Consider the following 23,547-nt stretch of genomic DNA (forward strand, 5'->3'; position numbering starts at 1 on the left):
CTTCTGACATACATTCTTGTACTTTTAGGACAGCTAGTTTGAATGCAGACCGCTGAAATGGGAGAAGGAGGCTTCTGATCTTGCCTTCTGGAAAGGCTTAGTTTACAAAGGGTGTGTTGAGTTCTGACCCCATGTGGGACATGCGAGTGCAGTGTGTTGTTTTGAACTTTAGCCTTCTCTGTTTGGTGAAATATATTGTCTGCTATTATCACACTGTTAAATTAATTTTCACTGTTTTGTGCACGATTTATTTGAGATTCCACTGGACGAAGCAGGCATCAGGCATTGAGGTTTCGTAAGATAAAATAGCTTTGCACTCTAACCACATCACACTTACTTTGTAATGGGATGTAAATTGAAATTATGCCTCTATATCACCCTCCTACTTTTGCTGTTCTGAATAAATAGTACTTTAGAAATCAGCAGAGAAATGTAACTCTTCTATCACTGAAGTACATGATACCAAGAAATGTCTTGGAGAGTTTCCTAGTTATTGAATATGCTTTGGGATTAGTAACCCATAGAGACTGGAACCCAGATCTCCTGCCTCCAGGGCAGCAAGACACAATACCATTCTCATTACAGCCCCTTTACATATAATGGGATGCCATTTATGTCCCCTGTTTTACTGACCCACTCTAGCAAATAATTGGGAATTTTGACCTGAGTAACTGTAAGAAACCCCTTCGACTTGCTTTTATGTGTCTTAAAATAACTAACCATGGGCTTGCATGGAAATGTTCTTTTGAATCAAAAAGAATTATTTTTTCCAAGATCTCATGATATTTGGAAACCTGGAATGACTTACTCGAGGTCATGCAGCAGGTAACTGGCAAGACTGAAAATGGGAGCATGTGTTTTCTAATTCCTCGCGTGTTGCACTGCTGGCTGGCCACGTTCTAGCTCTGCTGAAGCAAGGAGGGACAAATACTGCTAATGAAGCTGAACAAAAAAGAATTCTTGCTGCCCTCTATAACTACTTAGTGACTCTTCAGAGCTTTGAAGCAGTTAGAGAGAAGGGCGCAGAGAGGTGCAGCTATGTCAGAGTTTGTTTTACTAAAAGATCAATATATTTTCCAGTAGGAAAACACCAAAGAAATAAATTGGATTACCCTTCCGCTGTGTGTGTTGTTCCCTTTTGAAAGGCTTGGCGAGGGAAAAGTACCTGGTTTGGAAGCATCCCTGGGAGGGATGTGCCGTGGAGCCTGTGCTCCTGTCCTGGGAGGTCCTTGGTGGGGATGAGAGGGGTCTCTTTTCCCCGTGATTTCAGGTGCCAAAGCCACGGTGCCTCTGCTGGGTCAGCCTGAGCCCCTTGCTCTCAGCAGGCATTGTGTGCAGTCACTGGCTCGGAAACTTCTGGGAGACCTTTCTTAATGTTTTCTTTGTTTTCTATGGAAAAAACCCCAAGGTTTGGGGATTCTGTATAAGTGGTTTGATGAATGACTAGAATATCTTCAGTAGCTGCACAGACTAATACTAGAGGGGACTCGTAACATCAATGCTAGTGTAAAGGTTTTATATACTCTTTTTGTCCTGAACATGGCTATTGGATACTGAAACATGAGTGCTTCATGATAGAGTGAGAATCTCAGCTGATTAGAGGTTTATTAGCTGTTGGAGTAACACTGATCTTTCTGTAAGCAACCTCTTAACCTACTCTTGTGTTTTGTCAATACTAAACTTTTGATAAGAACTTTTAAGGATTGGTATGTGAAAAACGTCAAAACACTGATTTTCAGCTGCATGCTGCCTGTCATAGACAAATCAAGGCTGAATGCATGTGGGTCAGCCTCTAAAAATTTTTTGTTGTTGATTCTTGCTCACATGGAGGGCCCTTGGGACAGATGGCCCCTCACTGTTGATGGTTCGATTACAGTGATCACCCACTGCTTCTGAGGAGTGCGAAGAAAAGAAATTGCTTTCTTTGTCAAGGTGTTTTCAATTCAATTCTCACCCATTAGCCCTGTTTGGTTAAGTTTTGAATTACTCCATCAGGTGACTGATGAGTTTATTTTTTCCCCCCAATGGTATTAAAATGGATTTGGTACAAGATGGAAAGCAAAGGCAGGAAAAGATTTGTGCTTATTGATCAGTACTCCTTCATCTTTATTCTGGTTTAATGTATCATGAACAACCAAGATAAAAATGAACACTGAATCAGAATAGGCTAGAAAATATGTATTTTTAAAAGGTATTTTAATTATTTTAAATCTGTGAACTGTTTACACATATTGAAAACTATATACCTAGGCTATGGCTAATCAATGTGATTGTTATGGTTGTAGAGCTTTGCGTGACTGAGAATGTTTATGATGGTTTTAATTTAATTTGTAGCAGATTGGTATGTATATAAAATTATGAAATGTTGTCTGATATAGTTAAAGCTAAAGTTATAGTTAAAGTCAGATGTGTTTCAGTTGTGGTGCCGTAGATGTTCTGAGGGGTAGGAAACAGCCAGGCCAGGTCCCAGTTGTCAGTGCCGTTCTACTTCCATCCCTTCCTACCGCAGCCAGTAGGCAAAATGTGAAAGGTTTGAATTTCATGTAGACAACATTAATTCTAATGGGAGAATGAAAGCAGGATAAAGACAGAGAATTTGAAACTATGTTTTTGTAACGTACAATTACGTTCATTCTCTTTCACATGTTATTGTTCGTTTCATTAGATCACTGCACAGCCTGTCTCATTGAAACTTCTTTGAACAAGAGACCCGTGACAGCAGAACAGAAGTATTTTGTTTTGTAAACCTTCCTCAAACATTAGCAATGACTTAAGGCATATATGGTGCTCACTTGCTTGTTCTTTTGCTACCTTAGTTCTTAGATCCTCATTTTCATGAACTGTAATTCACTCATGATTACAAGTTAAAAATAGGAAAATTAAAAATAACACTGTGGCTCCAAAAGGCTTACAATTGTTGCCACACTTTACAAGCTCATTCTAAAGACTTAGCAGGTAAAAGAAACTTCTACTTATCTTGCAAAGAGACCAAATGAAGGCTGAACATACTCATTTTATCTGTGTACTATCTGTGCAATGAACTCTCACCCTGATTAGGGTTTTATCCTGAAGCATGGCTAATAGCATTGCAGCCAAAAGGACCCTTTCTTTCTGTCCCTAGTTAGCTGAAATGACTTACTGCTCTGTCCTTCAGCGGTAACAAATTCTTGGGCAAAAAGGGATTGACCTGCAGCTCTGAAGGAGATGGCAAGTTGTGGCTAGAAGTTTTAACCATCTAGTTGCTCATAAAAGGCAAAAAGTACTTATTGTGTAGTTTGAGTGCATTGCAGACAGGGAAATTGGAAAAATCGGAGGAACTGTCAGGTCCTAAACATGTAGTACTGTCAGCCAAAGCCCCGCATCTCTGCAGTGCGGCAGGCTGGACCTTGCACGTGATAAATGGGAGTTCGATATTTGCACGCTGTTTTCACATCCTTGGTTTTCTGAGTACTTTGAGGAACTGTTATCACATAAGTTAAAAGTACATATACTTGAAAAGAATTCTATGGTAAACTTTGCAGTCAGTAAATCTATTGTGTGGCTTTACAGTGCGATGTACACACGTCAGATTCACACACTTCAGTGCAGGTTGTGAGCTGTAATACTTTGATAGGGTAGTACTGACCTTCATGTAAAAGCTGTGGAGTCACCGTGACATAATGCTGCGAGGACCCACTGACTTCAAATGTGAGTTGTGTTTGCCTGGAGTAGAGAAGAATGTGGTGTGTGTGGTTTTTGTTTAAAGACCGAGTGACTCTTACTGTTGTGGATTGTTTCTTTGTTTTCCCATTAGAAACAAAATTCTCAATTTCCACAAACATGGTGTGAGCACTGGTATCCTGATACCATTTAGTAAGTTACGTGTCTGTGAAAAGATTCAATTAAATTCTGAGCCACTTGGTAAGTCCATGAGTAATTTGGGTTACTTGTAATTTGGGACATTTCTCAAGCATAAGTCCTACAGAAATTATTTTAAACTATGATACTGTTTTCAGCCTACTTGAAAGCCTGTCCAGCTTATGTTCAGCTACAGTTAAAAGCAGTTTCCTTAGGAAAAGCTTCCTCGTGGGAGGAAGATGTTTTCATCTTACCTGTGAGGAGTCAGTCTTTGTAATTATGTTTCTGAACCTGACTGAAAAGGCACTGATATAAAAATCACATTTCTGATTTGCAAATGTGCAACCACGAAGACTTACAGGCGACAGCTACTGGACTGTAACTGAGGAAGGCTATTAAAATGTTATTTTCCATTTTCCCTTTCTTAAAGGGCAATATTTAGTGTGCGTTGTTTGACACTGTTGTCATTTAGTTCACAATTTACTTTGTATGAAGAAAAATTAAAAGCAAAAATGTCAAAAGTCACACGTTCCAAATATCTCCTTCAATCCAGTAAGAGTCAGGTACCTTCACTGCCTTAACAATTTCTCAAAATGGGGTATAAGCTTTGCAACCAGTTGAAGACAAGGCAGAGACCACTGGCGTGGGGAAGGGAAAGGGGACAGGAGACACCGGGCTCCTGCGTTGTGGCCATGCTGTGGCTTATTTTGAAAGGCAAGCCCAGGTTCAGCCTCTTCCTCAAATGTGCTGCTGAGGTTACTGTGTAAGCACCTAGAGACCCAGAGGAATCTCAGTGTATTAATATATAGCAGGAAAAGCTGGCAAATATAATTCCTGAAACTCATTACCATTTTTCTGTAACTGACATGGTTGTGAAGTGTCAGTATTTAACTCTTAAAATTGTCAGTGGTCAAGCACTCAGTATTACCGCTCTTTGGCTGGAAGTAGCTGGCTTGCCAGGGGAACATACCTGTTACGGTGCAGCGATTTTTTTGCTTTGTGTTCACTTGCTATTTGCTGAAGTAGCAATTGTTTGAAACTCTGATGGCAATTTAGGAAGGCGCATTAGTGGGTACAGTGTGAGTAAAGTTGAAGGTGCTGGATTGTTAAGATTTGGTAGAATTTTGTAAATATGTTTTCTTTTGCTTTTATGAAAAGACAGAGTGTGGTTGCATTCTGCAATAAGCTTTCTGTGGCATAGAGTAAGAACAGACTTAACGGTCCTGTAGAAGCTTCTTTCGGTATTCCTTTGAGCAAAAAAATACGTGGACTACATGATTTGCATAAAAGTGTACTTTCAAGTATTTTCTGCAGGGGCGCCCTCATTTGCATATCATCTTTAATCTGACAGGTTTCAAGTGCCAGAGAAGTTAGCGAGTGTTCCTTGGCTTCACTTTTTTTATGAAGTTGTTTCAATGTATTTTGTCCTTGTTCTTTCTTTCGGTTACTGATGCTTGGGAAATACTATAACTCCCTTCTTTCCCCCTTTTCCGCGGCATCTTGCTCTTCCTCCAGCTGCTGGCGGGTGCTCCGCTTTGATCCCCCAGACCTGGGAGCTGAAGACCACTGTCGCACTCAGATCTTCCTGACAGCAGTGCCTCCCGTTCCTGCTGCACCTCTGGCACTTCATGTATGAAACTGTTAACAAGCTGATTTTAATATGATATACAGGAGTCTTTTTTTGCAAAAAGTAATCTTTTTATGTGAATGCTGGTTTTTTCATCAGATGGTTTCATCTGTGAAAACGCTTGAGTTGCACATTACGGTTCATCTCTTATTTTGTTTCTGAATCACTGTTGTAGTAATAAAATACTATATTGATGCAAAAGCATCATTATAATTACTGTTGCGGGTTGCTGTCAAATTATTTTAAGTATGTAGCGGATTTTTGCCTTTGAACAATAGCAGTATTATAAACTTGGTTTAGAGAACTAATTTTTTATTGCTGAAAACTACTTACCCTAACAAAATAAATTCTGCTTATTGCTTAAATGTGTGTTTATAAAGGTGTTCCCTGAGATAATGATATATCATTTCAGCTTTATTAATTGCATTCTTATGTTCACGTAAGAAAAACAATCTGGAACTTCTTTTTTTTTCCAGACAAGAAAGAAGAAATGTCTGCAATAAGCTTTGCTTTGCTGCCTTCCTTTGCCTCACTGCCTTTCTTCCCCACCCCCATAACTCCTGGCCCGTCTCTTCTTTCCCCTCTGCACTGACAGCTTTTTTCCAATGAATATCTTTACAGCATCAGAGAAAATATAGCTGGAGGGATACTGAGCAGTCATCTAGTCCATTCCTCTGTCCCAAGACATGACCAACTCTGCTTGGCAGTCTTTTTGTCTATCCTGCTCTGTAAAACCCGCAGGGATGAAGATTCTTCTTCTCCAGGCAGAATACTGGACTACTTAATTAATCGGTGTCATTTTACCTTACCTGTTTTTTCTGTCTGAAGTTATTCTCTGTTGCTATTAAGAGAATTACCTGAAATGATGTCTCTCAGCATGTTTGTAATTTCTGTTCCATTACCAAATTGCATGTGTGCTAATTAGCTTATCCTGTTGTATTTTTGGGTGATGTTTATAATCTGCAAGCTTAATGACTGTGAAGAGTATTTTTAGAGTATATTTAACTACTGAATTTTTGAGAAAGTTACTGCTCGGAGAGCTTTCTCTTTATTTTTTCATAGTTCCGAACGCACTACTTCTCTAATCTACTCTGTCCTGAGAAATAGTACTTTCATGTTTTCTTAGATTTGTTACAGAAGTTAAAATGTGTTAGAAGTGGTTTTCCTAAAAATACGGATGACATGCTTTATGAAGTTACCTCTATGAGAATAAATTTTTGGAGAGGAATTACCTTAAGGATATGCATATGTTTTCCTCTTCTCTTAGTATGTATCATACTTGCCTGCATTTTTCTTGTGGAGCAGTTCTAGACTGCAACATTTTGAATACTTTTGTTTTTAAGCATTGCATGTGACTCACTTTTCTTTGTATCAAGTATACTGTACTCTAAGTTTTGGTCCCTCAACAAACCTTTCCATGCTTGTACCAAGAGTTGCATCTGCTTCTAATTGTGGCCCTCAGGGGCTTAATTGGTTCTTTCTGAATCTTGTTATAAAAAGCTTTCTTTTAAGAGATGTATAGACAGACTTACGTGATCTCAAATGATGCAAAAGTAGTCAAATAAGTCAAATGTCACAAGTTACGTCTAGCAATGTGTGCATGAGCTGCAGCCTCGCAGCGGTGTGAAGTTCACACCTGGGAGACGTACTTTCCAATGCTGTCGGATATTTAGCAAAGGAATGTTCAAGCGTTACTGGCACGTGCTAAGATGTACTTTTGTAAGAAATGTCTGTCCTGGATGCAGTAGGCATAGGAAGAAGTGATGCTTGTACGTGCATATATATCTATTTACACATGCAACGCACAAACTATTTTATGTGTGCACTTAACAATTTCCTCTTACTACCACATTTACTTAGAATTGGTGCAAAGCATTTGTCCCAAAAAGTCTGTTAGAAAAAGAAAATGAGGAGAAACTCAGTAGTTCCTCAGCCGGCTATAGCAACAGCTATTTCTGAGTGATTCTCATCCTCTCACCCATAAAATCAGCGTAAAATTGACCTAACATTGCCAGATCAGATGGGGTACCTGGAAAGTAATCCTCAGGGAAAAGAAAATTCAGTCTTCGTAAATCTGAAGTGCATAAAGTTGCAGAATTGGATTATTCTTTCTCTTTCTATTTCTAAATCAGTACCCTTTTTTTCCTTCCTTTGCAGCACTTGTGCAAAGTTGCCACAAAGATGTGTCAGATGCTGCCTGAGCCTAGCTCCAAAAGCAGAAACAAATATAACCTTTTGAAAAAAGCCCAGTCCCCAACTTGGATAATTATCATAAAATCCCAAGGCTTTTTGTAGGTGTTAGGGTTTGGTTTCAGAGAGTGAAGACATAGAAAGAGTATAGTAACCTTACTTTTTGAAGCACAAGTCACATCAGATTTTCTTACTTAATAAATGTATGGCAAGTACCTACTAAAATAACCGGCTAAAAGCCAGTAATAACAACTGCAAAACCCAGCTCAAAGCAGTTGGACAAGTCTTGGAGGCGTATAATTTTTGCTGAATGTAGCACTGAATGTTTTTCTTGAATTGAGCTAGGAATATTTTTTTAAATGTTGGATCTTTTTTGTTTTCACGAAGGAGTATTAAGAGCATTAATGTGCCTGTTTAGATCACATGCATTTCATTATCCTCTCATGATATAAATATCCTTTCATGATATGGAAATAAATGTTATTATACCTGTAGTTCAGTGAACTGGAATTTACTTTAGAGTTGTTTTTATTATTTCAAATGAGACCAAAGTAGTACAAGAGTGCCCTAATAATACAAAGTGAAGATAGCAAATGGAGCAGGACACTAAATTATAGTCGCAGGTTTTATATCTGTTAGCATATCAGGGCACCAAAAGAAGTTATTGGAGCTGTTGATCTTGTTGCCAGTAGGTAAAGGGTGCTCCTCTGAAATGCTGTTCAGCTCCATTGGCACGTCACTGAGATGTGAAGATAGTACCCATTTTGTGACCCCAAGCCCCAAGTTACCTAGAGCCAAGTCTTGCTTAATTCTGAGATTATACTTTGCTCCTGATTGTGACCTTTTAAAATTACGCTTGGAGGTTTTGCTATTGCGATCTGCTTCCTTTTTTGAAGCCTGAAAGTTATACTTCCACTAAGAACAGCGAAAGAAATTACATTTCTTTCCCATTTAGAAGTTTATACATTAAGCATTTTACAAAGTATCAAAAAACCCTGTGATTTTGTTACTGTGTTGCTAAAGCATTCAATATGCTAAATGTTTCTCATGTAACTGTACTTCACATCTGCCAAAATAATCTGTGCGGTTTCATTGCTAGGAAGAGGTGAGCTTGCCAAGTCCGCTCCTCCCTGGCGATGCTCCGCCAGCCTGTCTTACTGCAGAACGGTCTGCGCACCTATCTGCAGACAATAACCCTCGAGTTTTGCAATAGAAGCGACTATAAATGGTACAGCAAGACTTGGGAAGTTCTGAAGAAGAAATAGGTGATAAGAAACGGAACTAGACACAGCTAGTAATCGGCTTGTATTTCACGAGGTCTAGCAAATGCTTAAGGCCGGATTGCTGCCGGGTGAAGCAGTCCTGCTTTCTTCTCACCGCAACTCCCCATTCCCCGTTTTTAGTTCTTCCTTTTTTTCTGGCACAAAATCAAGGGTGTTGGGGAACTGATCTAGTTGGCGCTGACCTGAAAAATTCCAGACAGTTGTTTCGATCTTGGTCAGCTCCCTCCTCTTGTTCAATGCATAGCCATGAAAGAGTCTGCACCAGCAGGAGAGAGACGATGGTACAGGATCACCAACAAGTAGCTGGTAGCGGGAGTGCAGGAGGATTGCTCTTTTGCAGAGAAATTTATGCTTGAAACATTTGTGGACATACGACCTTAGGTTTGCAAGCTCTTTTAAGGTATTTTTTGGATTCTGCACAATTTCCAGGGATTTTTAGCAAGTAATTTATGAATTACTTAACACTGAGTATTTGATGTCTGTTACCATGCTTGCTGCTCCTTGAATTTATCAGAGATCACTGTTGATACATAATTACTTTCTTTTTCATGATACTAAATTGGAATTAAAATAAGAGATCCCTTACACTGTATAGGCACTGAGATAGTCAAACTCCTCGTGTATCTGGTCATTACACAGATGTGTTTGTGATTTAAATACACACAAAATAGATGGGAAAAAAGGTCTCTGTTTTAAGGAACTATATTTATTGGTTCTCATATTTTTGTAAACATAGGATCTTATCTCTTGTTTCATGTCTGCCTGCCAAAGTTCTTGCTCCCCATAGTAGATGGAGAGAGATTCCTTGTGCGAAAGACATACATTTTCATAAATAATAGCTGCAGAAGCCTCTCCCCAGATGTTCTTAGGAGCAAAGATGTGTTTGTCCAATAAGAAGAGTCAAATGGCCACATTTTTATCTAAAATCTCAATTAGATTTGAATTAGATTAGAAAATTAGGTCTAAATTAGGTTGAGTTGATTGACAAGTTGAATTTTGCAACACGTTCGAAATGTATGTTCCACTGTTGGTTTAACATCTGGCCTGGGTGAAGGAGGAGTACTGGCCTCAGCCTCCAGCTCCTTGTGAGTGGGCCAGTGGCAAACGCGGGCGCAGCAGCTGCGTTGTTGAACAGTAGGATTTGAAATAAGCAGCTGGGAATGAAAATACCATGAATGGCGTTTCCCTTCCATTAAAGCTTCAATTTGTAGCAGCAAACATATGTGGGAGGATGAAGAAGAGTAGAAACCTCTGTACTTTGCCAAAAGTGGAGAACCTTCCAGGCCTGATGTAAAACGTAGCAATAAGAAGGAAGTTTCTGATTTATCAGACAGTGCCAGCATTAGAGACTGAAGTGGAAATCCAAATAGGTTTCCCAGATCTTGGCTCCTCAGAAGACAGGAATCCCAGCAGCTCCCGAGGTGGCCGAGAGGTTGCAGTTCTCATCAGGCAGTGCCCCCCGGCGCTTCCCGGCGGGTTTCTCCGTTGGATTTGCTGCCCTCTGGCACCCAGAGCTGTCGTCGGCCGCGCGGTCGGCGGCGGGAGGGTCTGCCTGACGTTGGCTGGGACACGAGCAGAAATCAGAGAGCTCTCCCTCTAGTCCAGGCTTTGGCACCGACCTGGGTCTCCCTTGCAGAAAGACGGCTAAGTTCACATTTAGCACATGGACAAATGCTGCTGCTAATGGGTTGTGTAGAAGCGCTGTGAAGCTTCGTGAGTGTTTGTGATACAGTTTAACAGTAGCACCTGGGGAAGGTTTTGTGTCACAGGAGATTAAAAGCTTTGGGATGAAGGGCGTAATTCGGTTTTTGTTGAAAGGTTATGGTTCAGGTCTTTGTGTTAGATGCCTTCAAAATAATGTTAATTGTACACTAATATATAGCCTAAATAACACTGATTATTTTGATAATTAACAGTTTATGATAGGTGAATGAAAACTTTAAGATATTATTGAAATGCTGATTTTAAATGGCTCTGAACAGAAAATATTCAAACGTGCTAGCTCTTCTAAACTCTACCTTGAGAGTGCTGGTTACATTGGTGCTATCTTTAAAATCACAAATGACACTTTTCCATACCTCATAGAGGTCTTTTTTTCCCCCTTCTTACCATTTTACATCTGTTTTTCCTTGGATGGAAAGAGGTTTTATATTACTTTATTTCTTAATTAACTTAAAATGTGAAAATTGAACATGTGCTTAAAAAATAAAGTACTCAAAGGCTAAAAAGAAAGAGCTGAATGTGAAAATAGTTCAGTACATTATACCTGCTACCATATGTAAAACAATAAACATATAGTTTCATAAATATGAAATAAGTCTTTTTAATAATCCAGTATCTTCCTTAGTTTTTAGGTACATTTTTGCACTTGCCTCAAAGCTTGACGCTAAGCTGACCCTCTCTTTTAATATTAATGTACTCTGACTGTAATACTCTGTTCCTTTGCCTCTGATTAATGCTGTCTGTCAATTATTTACAGATCCAGTGGTACTGTGGAAGTTCCCGGAGGACTTTGGAGACCAGGTTGGAAACACGAGATTGAACTTTTTTTTATGTTAGAATAATAATAAAAAAGCTCTCCTATTCAGCTGTGGAGAGGCAGATGCTAATGATAGTGGGGAGGAAGTCTTCACCCAACTGGTGGCTTGGTGATTAGAATGCCTTTGTGACAGGAATATGCAATAGCAGTTGTAGAGCACTGTACATCATACTAATTCTCTGTATCACCTTATTTTCCATACGGAGTATTTTATAAGCTGTTTCTGTTGGAAGTGCTGGGTTTTTATCTGTTGTAGGATTGAAAATGTGGAAAATTTATCAACAGAACTTTGCCAAACATTGATGTTATAAATTGTGTTAACAAAAACCACCAGAACAACAAAGTTGAGAGGCTGCACATGTATGTCCTTTTAATGTCAGAATCTGTGTGTCCCCTTCCTTTAATCCTTTACAATGCAAAATTTTGTATATTTATTTAATAATATTTTAGAGATACCCTAGTTATTTGCTTGGGGGAAAAAAAAAAATCCTTAGACCCTTATAAGAGACCATGATCTAAACTTATTGATTTTGAAAGGATTAAAATCCTAGTTTCTATCTATAATCAATTCTCAAAGGAAAGTTTATACATACAGGACTGATGGATTATTTCACTGTTTGTAGTGATAGCAAAGCTATTAATTGGTGTGTTGGGTTTTTTTCCCCTGGACTATTTTATTAAAGTTATTAATATTTAACATTTAATGAAAGTATTACATTTTATTATTTCAGCAACTTTTAGAGGAGTTTCTTCCATGGAAATATTTTTATTTTCATAAACAAAAAAACATAAAAACACTAAATAGAATAAATATCTCTGACTCAATGTCTCTCTTTGCTCTTCTTTTTAGACTGATACTGAGTCAAACATATTCTTCATTGGTAATATCACCACAATGGATGATCTGGAAGTATTTTTGTACAGTAGATCTTCATAAATTGTGATTTTTTTTTTTTTTTTTGTTTTTAAAAATCAATAATACGAGATTCTGTAAAGACAGCTATAAGGTGATTCATGATGAAAGGAATAAATATACAAACATAGAAGGCAGGATGTCTGGTTAGGGAATAGCATCAGTCAGAAACATGCAGTTTATAAGATAGTGATAAATGGTACATGAGCAAAGTGTGCTGTTATATGTTCTTAGCTAGACATCCAGCAAGTTTTGATAATTTTCCTGGCTGCAGAATGATTATCTTCATTGTTATTTAAATTCTTTTTTTTTAGTTTGTTTTGTTCTTTTTCTTTTCCCTAAGAAAGACTTGATCTTAAAAAAGAAAAAAAAAAAAAAGAGAAATTATGTATGAAGAAAAATGGGAGCTTATTCAGTAAGTCGAAGGTTATTCAAAGAACAGCTGGTGTAGAAAAATGATTAGAAGATGAAGCCCACTAAAGACTGGAGGAGAATCATACAAAGATGCCACAGACATACCTAATCTATAAAAACCAGAGTCCTCAGGCAGCACTCTGCCTTTGGGCTCTGAGAAACCTACGCCTGCACATTGTGTCTCAGCAGTGTAGGGAAAAAGGGAACCTAGTGTTTCAGGTAAATTGCTTGTGTTCCTGGAAAACAGTTATGTTTTAATCCTCATCCTTGCAAGGGAAATCCTATTAGAACCACTGGATTTGAACAGAATGCATAGCAGCTTCTATAGCAAACCCCTGAGCCAAGTAGTCAAGTGAAATCAGCAGAAGCCTTCTGTGCCCGTGTGTGTGTGCATGTTGAACTCGGTAGGTTTGGATTGGAGACCTGAATATCTACCAGATTTAATTATTTTTAAAAAATGAGATCTCACTAAAACTGTCAAGGCTAATTTCAATGAACGTTTGTGGGGAGAATATTAAAAAAAAAAACAACAAAACCCCAAAAAGACAAAACAAAAAAGACAAAACAGAAAAAGAATATTCTCCATCCTATTTTCCAGTCATTTCTGTTTTAAATATAAAATGTGTGAGCTAGTTTTTGGATGTATCCCAAAGAATCATCTTTCCTAAATTCTAAGGGCTGTCTGTTTGCACAGTGATGTGATAACAGTGGGCAAAATATTTTCCTCTCTTCCTGAATATTTCTACAGTTTATCATGTCACCTTTTTGTTGCTTTCGTAATGCAAAGAAAACTTGCCTAAGCCATTTTGATATATTCCTCCTCTCTCTCACATTCGTCCTCTCAGTATGCCTGAACTTTCCAATGCTTACTCATCCCTAATCCTCTCTCTTCTTCTCATGGCCTACCATTTTCTTTTATGCTGGGCAATATTCTTCTTTTGGTCTCTTTTCTTCTTCAATGTCGACTTTCCAAAATCTTGTTTTGCAAAAGATCCCATCTGTTTTGGATGGGATGTAGAAACTACAGATGATCAGGAAAAAGAAAAGATTAGTGATTTGTCATAATCACTTACAGTCCATTTAAAGGAACTATTAAGGCGCAGTTTTCGTACCACAAAAGAATTTGCAAGATTCATTGTTGATTTCCTTATCTGTCAAGACTGCAGGGAAACCACTTATTTTCTATCTGGTAATTCTTCAGATGCCAGAATAAGGAGGAAAAGGGAAAAACACAGAATGGGGAAAGAAAAAAAAAAAGTAATGCTTCAAGGCAGGAAATGAAAAATACTTCTTTTTGCCAGGAGTATGTCAGAAAGTTGTTTTTGGTTTTGGGGTTTTTTTTGTTTTGGTTTTTTTTTGATGGTGTGAGTAATTAACTTTCTAGTGACTTTCAAATTAAACAATGAACTCATGCCAGGTAGAATTCTAAGCACAAAGAACCACCATTTAAAAGAAAATCTTTATTAAAAAGTACCCCAAAAGCCAAAAGAACTAACCCATTTGAGACATCATAGAGTTACAATTTACTGTTGTACTGGCATTAATGCTATAAACATGAGTTTGACAATGTTGAAAAAGTTCTGAATGATCTCAGCACTGTAGAAAAAATGTGAAGATTCCTGATTTGAGCATATATAGCTCTTCTGTGGTTATCCTCACAAGCTCACATTTGGATGAGGAATGGGTTGTAGCCATTTAACAGAATATTTTTTTTTTATTTAAAATATATTTTGAATGTATATGCCTACAGGCTCTGTCAAAACTCCCCTTGTGCTCAATGAAATTTTTATGATAAAAGATGCATATGTTTTTGATATTGAAATTCCTATTTTGTTTATTCAGACTGGTTAGACTAGAGTTTAATTTCAGCCTTGCAAGCTCATTTTCAAGTGGAAGTCTATACAGAGAAAATAATAATGCTATGATATCTGGAAAAAAAAATCTGATGGTTTTTAAAAAGAAAGTATTTTTTTAATATAGAGAAGCAGCCCAAATAAAAACATCACTTTTGCTTCCAAAATGAAATACTTCATAACTGTTAAAAAGAAAACGTGTATCTCTGCAAAAATTAATGTCACCCAGCAGAACTGAGATCTGCTGATGCTGGCTGTCTCCTCAAGGCAGTGGAGTCAGTGGCAAAACCCTATTGATGTCAGATGCATCCAGATGCCTCCAGAATGCCTCTATTCGTAACTGTTCTGGAAATAAAAACACTCAAGCTCCCAGTAACTGCATTGGATTGAAACATTCCTGGGAAAAGGAATAGTGTTGGCACAAGGAAGGACGAGAGCACAGCGCCGATAGCACCAGCAGGTGCTAGTGGCTCTGCCAGAGGCAGTGCTGCTTGCTGTGTTGTCTCAACCGTTGAAGCATGTGAAGTCTAACATTTCTGACAAAGTGAGTACTTACAACTATTTTGGATATTGTTTTTAGCTGTGTAAGAATTCAGTTGCTTTTTAATCTGTTGCTTATTGGCCCAATTGATTTCCATCTGCAATAGGTCCCAGAGTATATGGTGTACAGAAAAACTGATCCATTGAATAGTTCTTATTCTTCTCCCTTCTAATCACATAATAATTTCTTTCTTTAGTCTGCCACTTCTCTGCTGGTGAAAAACATCTCACCAAAAAGATGATACAAACAGCTAATATGGCAGGAGACAGTCTTACCCAGAAGCCACTTTAGCAATATGAAATATGACAACGGGTTGTTGACTGAAGATGTGGGTTAAGAAGGAATTGAGACTCTGCGTTAGATTGTTCGTTGTGTTGCAGATTTCATTCTGTCTTCTCTGGCTCTCTGCTTTCTAAGGCAAGCAGACTACATCTGCTTTTTCATGTCAGGCTTTTCCCAAACCCTGCAGATGAGTAACCAGTAAGGGATATGGCATCCCATGTGAGGAATCTTTAGTGTTTTCTATGAAGTTACTGTAACGCCCTTTATGTTATTATCTCATATTTTATATTATAATATCTGGTTTTTATTTTGAATGTATCACATTATGCAAAAGTCACCACTGATTGTGAGCAATAAACCTTACTCCTTATCCTGTAGTGACCCAACTACTAAAGCCTGATATTATACATGTAAATCTATCAGATTCATGTGAAAATATTTGTATATATAAAAAAATATGTAGACACACATGCACGTGTGTAAACATCAGTTGTTTAAGGGATAAATCCTATGAAGTACTAATACATTACCTCAGCAAAGCACTGATCGCACACTTACTTTCAATGTATGTGTTAACTATTGAAGGTTAAGCCTGGCTTAAATGAATGTCTGATTAGAGTCAAAGTGCTCAGTTTCTTGCAGGATGGAATATTTAATTGCATGGATCGTGGCAGCAATTATATAAATGAGGTCAATATAAAAGAGATTATATTCTTTTTCTAAAGATTTAAATAATAGCACAAGTTTTATTTCAAAAAAAAAAAATCTCAAGAAGCAAGCTGAAGTCTGTTGTCTGGGTCAAAATAATGTGTGGAGGCCAGTTGTGACGATTTTGTGTTTCTCTGTGCTCTCCTAAGAGAGCAGCAGGAACCCGGGAGGTACGAGACTGTTCACACTCTTTTCAAGGCTGCAGGCATGCTGTTAGGGGATACATCTCACCGGCTTTCTGCATTTGATGGCTTTGTTCTTTTATTCTGATGAAGCATTAAATACATGTTTCAAATGTTTATGCTAACTAGATAGGTGCTTGCTTTGGTGTTTTTGTTTTTATCAGTAAATCTTAAAAAGGGTTTTGGGATTTTGTTGCTTGTGTATTAATAAGTTTGATTAGTATTTGGGTACGTTGGTATGAGAAAGGAGGAATCAATCTAATGAGATTACTAATTTTCAAAAGTATTGTTGTCTAAATGTTGCACCTTATTGTTTAGTTTAAGGATATTTTGCAAGTTGAATCCCTGTGTAACCTTGAGGTAAACAATTAACCCAGCTGAGATGATGGCAACTTTGTGCATTGCGAGTAAGCTTTATCCGGTTAAGATAGTTTCCTGTCATTTCCTGACACTTCGTGTTTGAAATACGTATTGTTTTTATTGAAGAATACTGTGTGTGTAAGGCAGCAATGCTTTCTGTCTATACAGATCACAGCTGATAGATGATAGGCAGAAAAACATTCAGAGGTGTATATATAGTTGCTAATTGCACTGTGTGAACAGAAAAGATCTGTCTGGTCCTGATAAATATTCTGTGAAATAACTGCCCACCTAGACATGCTGGGAACACCCAGGATCACCGAGACCCTTACATCGTTCGAGATGTAAATATTCCAAGATGCATTCTCAATTTTTGTTTTTAATTCATCCCAACAGAGACAGAGTAAATCTTTGTTTTGAGACTTTTCTTTTTAAAATCATAAAAGCCCAATACTGAAAACTTGGAACTTTCTTGAAATTTTGAGGACAGGTGGCAACATCAAGTGTGCTTGTTTTCAGGATTGTGGCACTTCTGTTTTATAGAGCTTTTAAGTTAAAAATGTTGAACTTGATCAGCATATGGTACTGGCTAGCCTCATCTCTACCAGCTCTTTTGTTTTCTTGTTATTGTTATGGGTCTTAATGACAGTTGTAAGCCATAGTTCTGGATGCAGGGGTTAGTCCACCCTGGGGAGGAGAGGGAGAAACAGCAGTGTGGATTATGGAAATATGAATTGATCTAAAAAGCAGCTCTCTTGTAACAGAATGGGACTCAAAGAAAGACTGGGGGGAAGCTGGTGAAAAGACGATGGAATATGATGTGAAAATGATCATTTGAATGCTTTCCTTTTCATTCCCAGCTGCTGTGTTCTGGTGAAAAGGCATGCATTTGTATATCTTAAGGCTGGGTGAAAAAGGGCCAGATGAATGGAATTACTTGTTAGATATGTTTTCATTTTGAGTCAAATAAATTATGTGCATTTTAATAGACTGTATGCATATGTTAGCCTTTTTTTTTATCATACAGCTGTGATATTGGGGGACCACATTTTGTAGAAATGTTCTTTTCTGTTTGCTCAAATAAGTACAGTATTAATATTTGACTGTCCTTCAGATATTCTGTATCAGCCTATCGAAAATAACTGTTAGTGATTTGGTTTATTTCTATGGCCTTCAGCAATGTGCCAAACCAAAGAAGAAAAAATTAACTCATGGCTGAAACAGCGATGACAATCATTTGGAACGTCTTCCAGAAAGACTGCCAAATTGTCATGTGTGATGTCGTTGTTGATTGACCTCATCTGCCCTCAGAACATTCCAGTCTAATGTCACCTAATTCCTTATTCCGTGCTACCTTCTACTTTCTCATCTAGTTTCTTAGTACCCTCCATCCACTTTGGAGTTCAATATGTTGCCTCTGTTTTCCTTTCAGCGTTGCTCTTGTGTCTCAAGCTTACTGCTGCTCTTTGAGGAATATCAGCCTCTTTCTGTGTTTGGTACTGGATGTAATATTCCTGAACCCTGTGTTTGGTTCTTGGCTCTTGCTCTGCCTTTCTTGATGATAGTTTTCTGCAGAACTGGGAGAGCATTTGAGGCGCGTTGGTTCACTGTTACTGCTACAGGTATTTGAAATGTCACTTCAAATAATGTGTTTATATTTTGTTAAATAAAGTAACTTTCTTTTACATATTACTTATGTCAGGAAATGGTCTGGGATCAAATGTCATAATCCAAGTATGATGAAATCAAGGAACCAGGGCACTCTGGTGCCAAAGAACGAGGCTTGATGGGACCGGGATCAGGAACTGGAGCGGCAGAGGACTTTGCCAGCAGCAAGAGCAAGGCAAGGGTGGTTAGTGGGCTGCAGCTGGAGGGGTCCAGACTACATGGTTGGGGATCTTGGACGAGGAATAAGTGAAGGTGAAGCAGCTCCAGGCAGGTGATCAGAAAGGGAAATACATTAATCCATCAGAATATAATTATTTCTGATACTCATTACTTCTGTGTAAGTTTTCAAGGCATTGTGAACTACTTGGCTGATAGGCTCTATTTGCTTCTTCCCTAAGCAGAGGTGTCGAGTTTCTGGTTTTTGTGTGAGTCGGTTTCTGTCTGCAGTCATTAATAAAAGTACGAGCAGTAACAAAAGATCCACATCTGAGAAGTAACCTGTCTCTGAGGTTACAGTGCATGCTTATCTCTGTTCTTTGTCCTTCACTAGGTATACTAATGGCCACTATTAGAGAAAACGTACTGGGCCAGTGCAGACTCAGTGCATCAGTTCTTGAATTTTAGACTGAAGTCGGGAAGAGGGAAGGCCTCTTTCAATTTATAGAGAAATCCTGCTGTAGGAACAAGTGTGTTATTAATTTTCAGTAAGTGCGGTGAATATTTGGGTTAGATTTGTGAACGTCTTCCCTGAGCATGGGCAGTTTCATTCTTTTGGATCAAAGTGAAGCAGCTGAAAATCTTCCTGGCTGTAGCCGCTTGTGCTGCCTGGCTTGCTGGTGGAAGCTGCCGCCGTCTCCTCTTAGCTGTTCAAAGTTGGCTTATGCTATATTGGAGGTCTAAGCTAAGCTGATTGACTTTGTGCTGAAGTGACTGATGGATGCTCACATGCAGAAATACCAACCTGAAATTGTTGCAGAGTAATCTGTAGCAAGATGCTGTGGCAGGGAGCCAGAAGATCTGGACAGGCTCAGCCATAGGCAAAGTGAATATACATTGCGTATTTCCTTGGGAAAAAACACATCTGATTGTATGTCCATTGTATTTTATTTTTTGTGATAGTCATCTGTCTGCATCTGGTAACACAAGGGGTATGTTAGTGCTGTAAAATTATGCTTGTTTGCTTCTTCCCTGTCCCTCTTTGGTCTTGGAGTTGTTTCATCTCTCTTCCATTTTTCAACACTGTTAATAATATCTGAATTTAGTACTGAAAAACTATTACTACAAGTGATTCTTGTTGAGCTATGTTGTGGTAAGGCTTAGAATTTGATCTATGCTGCCTGTAAAACAAGAAACTGTTTCCTTTATAAAAATATCACAAAAAATTGTAATTATGAAACGATAATCCTAGCAGGTTCCTTAGAAGCTGATTTCCTTTCTCAGTTCCTTTTCTTTTGGTTATAGATTCTTCTAGCTCAAGAAACTTGGCTCACACACGTAATCGGTTTCACTACCCTTCCCAATGTGATGTGGTTCCCCGACTTCCCCCACTACTGGCACAGCTGTGCGAGTGGCGCGCTTCCCCATCGGACTGCACGTTTAGAGGTGGACGAGCCCAGTCACGGGTTTAGCTTTTGGACTGTCTCACCTTATTTATCTGCATGTCACTCTCTACTACAGATATTTTCTCTTGGTGTGGCACCCAAGTTGTCCATTAACTTATGTGATACTTCATTTATTAACTACTGTTAAGTTTCTAAGTTGCCAGCAAAATCGGGATTTCATCATGGCATATGCTGTACGGTCATTTTATGAAAAAATCAGTGGAAAATTCTGATTCTGGAAGAGCATCACTTGGCATTCTAAGACACAGTTTTACTCCCCTGCCTGAGCAGGCCAATTCTTGCATATGAGCAATCTGCAGATCTGGTGCTGACCTTTCTGTGTACATCAGTACTGGGTATTTACTGGGCAGACCAGTAGTTCAGTAGAAGCTTTCTAGGTAAGGAATGACATCCTACTATTTACAGACGCTCTCTGTTTCAGGACTTGTCTTTTAGGTAACTAGTGCAGTACTTCTTATTTAAACTTAGGATTTAGTTCAGAAAAAGGAGCAATTTCATATGTCGCGCTCAGCCAGTTTGACTGTTGCAGTCATAATGTTTGCCTGCTTGCTTCTGCTTCTGAAATACGCCCGGGTGAAAGTGTAATGGTTAGAAAACTGAGGGAGTTGGAAAGTGTAAAGTGGTATTTGAAACAAGGTGGAGTTTTTTGTTTGTTTGTTTTTTACCTGTCAGTCCACAAAAACATGTTTTATGGAAAAATCCAGACTTTTTACTGATGACACTAAGAGGAGACTTGAAAGAACTTAGTAGTTGTCAAAAATGTTTGCTGGTTTTACATCCCAAAGTCTGGCAACCTCTGATCACCTGTATTGAAAAGACAATGTGGTGCCATGTGCAGATAGAAAACATTATCTAATTTATAAAGTAAATCCATTTAGCTGATTTCTCCCTTCTGCCTCAAAATGGTCTTCCCCTTTTCTTGCCTCTGACCTTTCATTCTGGTTTCCTGGTTGCTGTGTGCTGTGGGTCTTCTGCCTTGGCTACTTCTATCAAAATTGCGGTTGCTTTTTTTTTTTGTTTGTTTCTTTTATAATCAGTACTATGCGTAGTTTGAAGTTTCCGGTGAAATGCTAGAATTTATGGAGGAAAAAAATATTTGGAACAAAATATGCTTGGAGTTGAAATGAACCTGAAATGTACCAAGTGTCATCAAGAGCAGAGTTTGTCATGCTTGAAATTTTATGACTTTTTTCAGTATATTTTATTTTTATGGAAATGCAGCTATTTATTACTTGTAGTATAGTTTTATAGTTAATTTTCCTTTTAAAAATTTCTTTCCTTGATGAGAAGGAAAAATCTTGACGAGAAGAAAATCTTGCAGATAGGAGCCTTTTGACCTGAGTGTCAACTATGCTCTACTCATGATGTTCCTTGATACTGTTTTGCAGCCATTTCTGAGACTGCAAACTTCACTTTAAAGCAATGTATTGAATAGGTGGAGTTGGGTATTTTGCAAATAGGCTCAATTCTGTCCTGAGCTATCAGAGTATTCCAAGGTGAAACAAATTAAAAAGAACCAATATTAATATGTGCTTTATTTTATGGTGGTTATTTTTTTCACCGCTGGAGAAGCAGCATCTGAGCAGGATGTGCGGGGGGTTCTCAGTGTTGCTGCCAAAGATGCATCTTAACTGGTGGTGTAAGCAGTGGGAAATCTTAAGACGTCTTGAGTGAAACAAATATTGCTGCCCTCTTAGCTATATAGGATGACACCTGGATTTTTACCTGGCTTCAAAGACTTAATTATTTGGATTTTGAAAGTGATGTCTACCTTACCTCTAGTTTAAGACAGTTTCTCTGTTGAGTTTCCAGATAATGTTAGAGATGCTGTCATTGAAAGTGTATATTAATAAAAAGTCACTTTTTCCCTACTGTATGATGGTAGAAAATTGTGTGTCATATTCTGTTGTCTTTTTTTGTACAAAATGTAATGAACTTTCTTAAAGATAATAAATACTCTACTACCTTAAAAGTTAAATATTGCCCACATAGTAATCTCAAGAGTGGAGACGGAAGAGCAATTTCCTGTTTTTCCAAGCTCTGATATTGCCTAGGGAATAATGGTCTCCCTGACATGAGTCAGGGAAGTAAAGGGAAACTATTTGTTGGTGCATGGGGTACAAATATTATATGCTTGCTAGAGCTGTATGGCGAAGTATTATTTCTCTTGCTTTTGTTTGCCTTGCCAGTAATAGGGGTAGATGGTAACATTTCAATCTACACTTATCTAATGGGAACTTTCTTTGGGAAGAAAAGCATTGTCAATTTTTATGTTTTTATTAAGAGTTCCAGGAAAGTTGAGGGTTTTTTTTTAAGCAGATAAATCAACCTGTGCTGAACTTCATATTGTTTTAACTATTCTGCTATTTGTAACTGAGCTTGTTATTTTAAAGTAAACTTTGGGTCCCTGTATGCTACAGCTGTGGCTGAAGCATGCTTTGTTTTTAACTGGTTACATGGTTACAAATGGAACAGTTAGACAAATAGAGACTCTAACATTGTATAACTTACTAAAAATCTCTGAATTTTTAAACTTACTCTGTGGTTGTTTAGGAAGCCTTATTCTTCAGTCTTGCAGGATAGTGAGATTAACAGTGCCTTTTAAAGTACTCAGGGTTAATTAATGCTTTTGTTCTTTTCTCCTTGTAAGGTGCCTTTGAAAGATGCTGTAAAAGAGTAAAATCTTATGTGTACTACCTGGGATGCCAGCCTTAGTCTGCCGTACAGGGCAAGAGCGTCTTGTAGTGTTGAAGTGTACCGCACCCTGGTTATGTCACTGTTCCAATCTTTAATTTTCTTTCATTTATTTTTGTCTGTATTTAACATACTGTTCTAAGTGATGTTGCAACAATCATCTATAAGTTCAGTAGCAGATACAGATGACCTTCAGGTCTCCACTGCCGCCTCTTGTTTATGTGATTTTGCTTCTCTAAGATCTCAAGATCTTCTTGTTTCCTTGTTGTCTAGGGTCTTTTTGTCCTGCTACCTTGTCTGTCTTCATGATTAACTGTGCCCTTGTTGCTCTGTAGAGCGCAGAGCAGCTAGACTAAGCTACCAAAAATCTTCAGCTGCCTGTCTGGCAGGAGCAGGTAGGTGAACCAACCTTTTCTTCCTTCCATCCTCCCCTGAGAGGTGGCCAAGTGGAGAAGAGAGAGGGAGCAGGAACAAGAAAAATGAACTCTGGAATTCTGTAAGTGATCTCCTCCTCATTTGCAGGTATTCAGCTCCTCAATCATTTTAGGCAGCAAATATTCCTCTGAATAAGCTTTAGAAAGATGAAAACATGACTTTTTAGAGAGCAAGTCTTCTTCTAAAAGGCTTGGTGTTTAAGCGTTATGAGCAATTTGATTCTTCTGAATGTCAGTCATAGGCTGTAGGGCTTCTCAGATTGTAGTTTACGTGTAAGCCAACTAAATGAGGATCAAAAATTGTTCTCAGTGGAGTAGAATTTGTGGGTCAAAACAATCTACGGTTGTAGGAATGTACACATAGCTCAGCTTAGTGGAGTTTTAATCTTTCTTGAATCCA

General features: G+C 38.3%; 1 protein-coding gene across 1 annotated transcript in view; it reads left to right on the top strand.

Moving 5' to 3' along the window:
* LOC104074410 (DENN domain-containing protein 1B-like) overlaps positions 1–23,547 on the top strand; it is a gene marked incomplete at its 3' end in the record, with an annotated part of 76,777 nt that overhangs the window by 26,214 nt on the left and 27,016 nt on the right. The window contains exon 3 of the mRNA XM_009574503.1: positions 11,417–11,460. Within this exon, the coding sequence (XP_009572798.1) occupies positions 11,417–11,460 (44 nt within the window). The remainder of the gene's footprint in view (positions 1–11,416; positions 11,461–23,547) is intronic.

This window comes from Fulmarus glacialis, unplaced genomic scaffold (genome assembly GCF_000690835.1).
Source record: "Fulmarus glacialis isolate BGI_N327 unplaced genomic scaffold, ASM69083v1 scaffold39123, whole genome shotgun sequence".
NCBI classification, from domain to species: Eukaryota; Metazoa; Chordata; class Aves; order Procellariiformes; family Procellariidae; genus Fulmarus; species Fulmarus glacialis.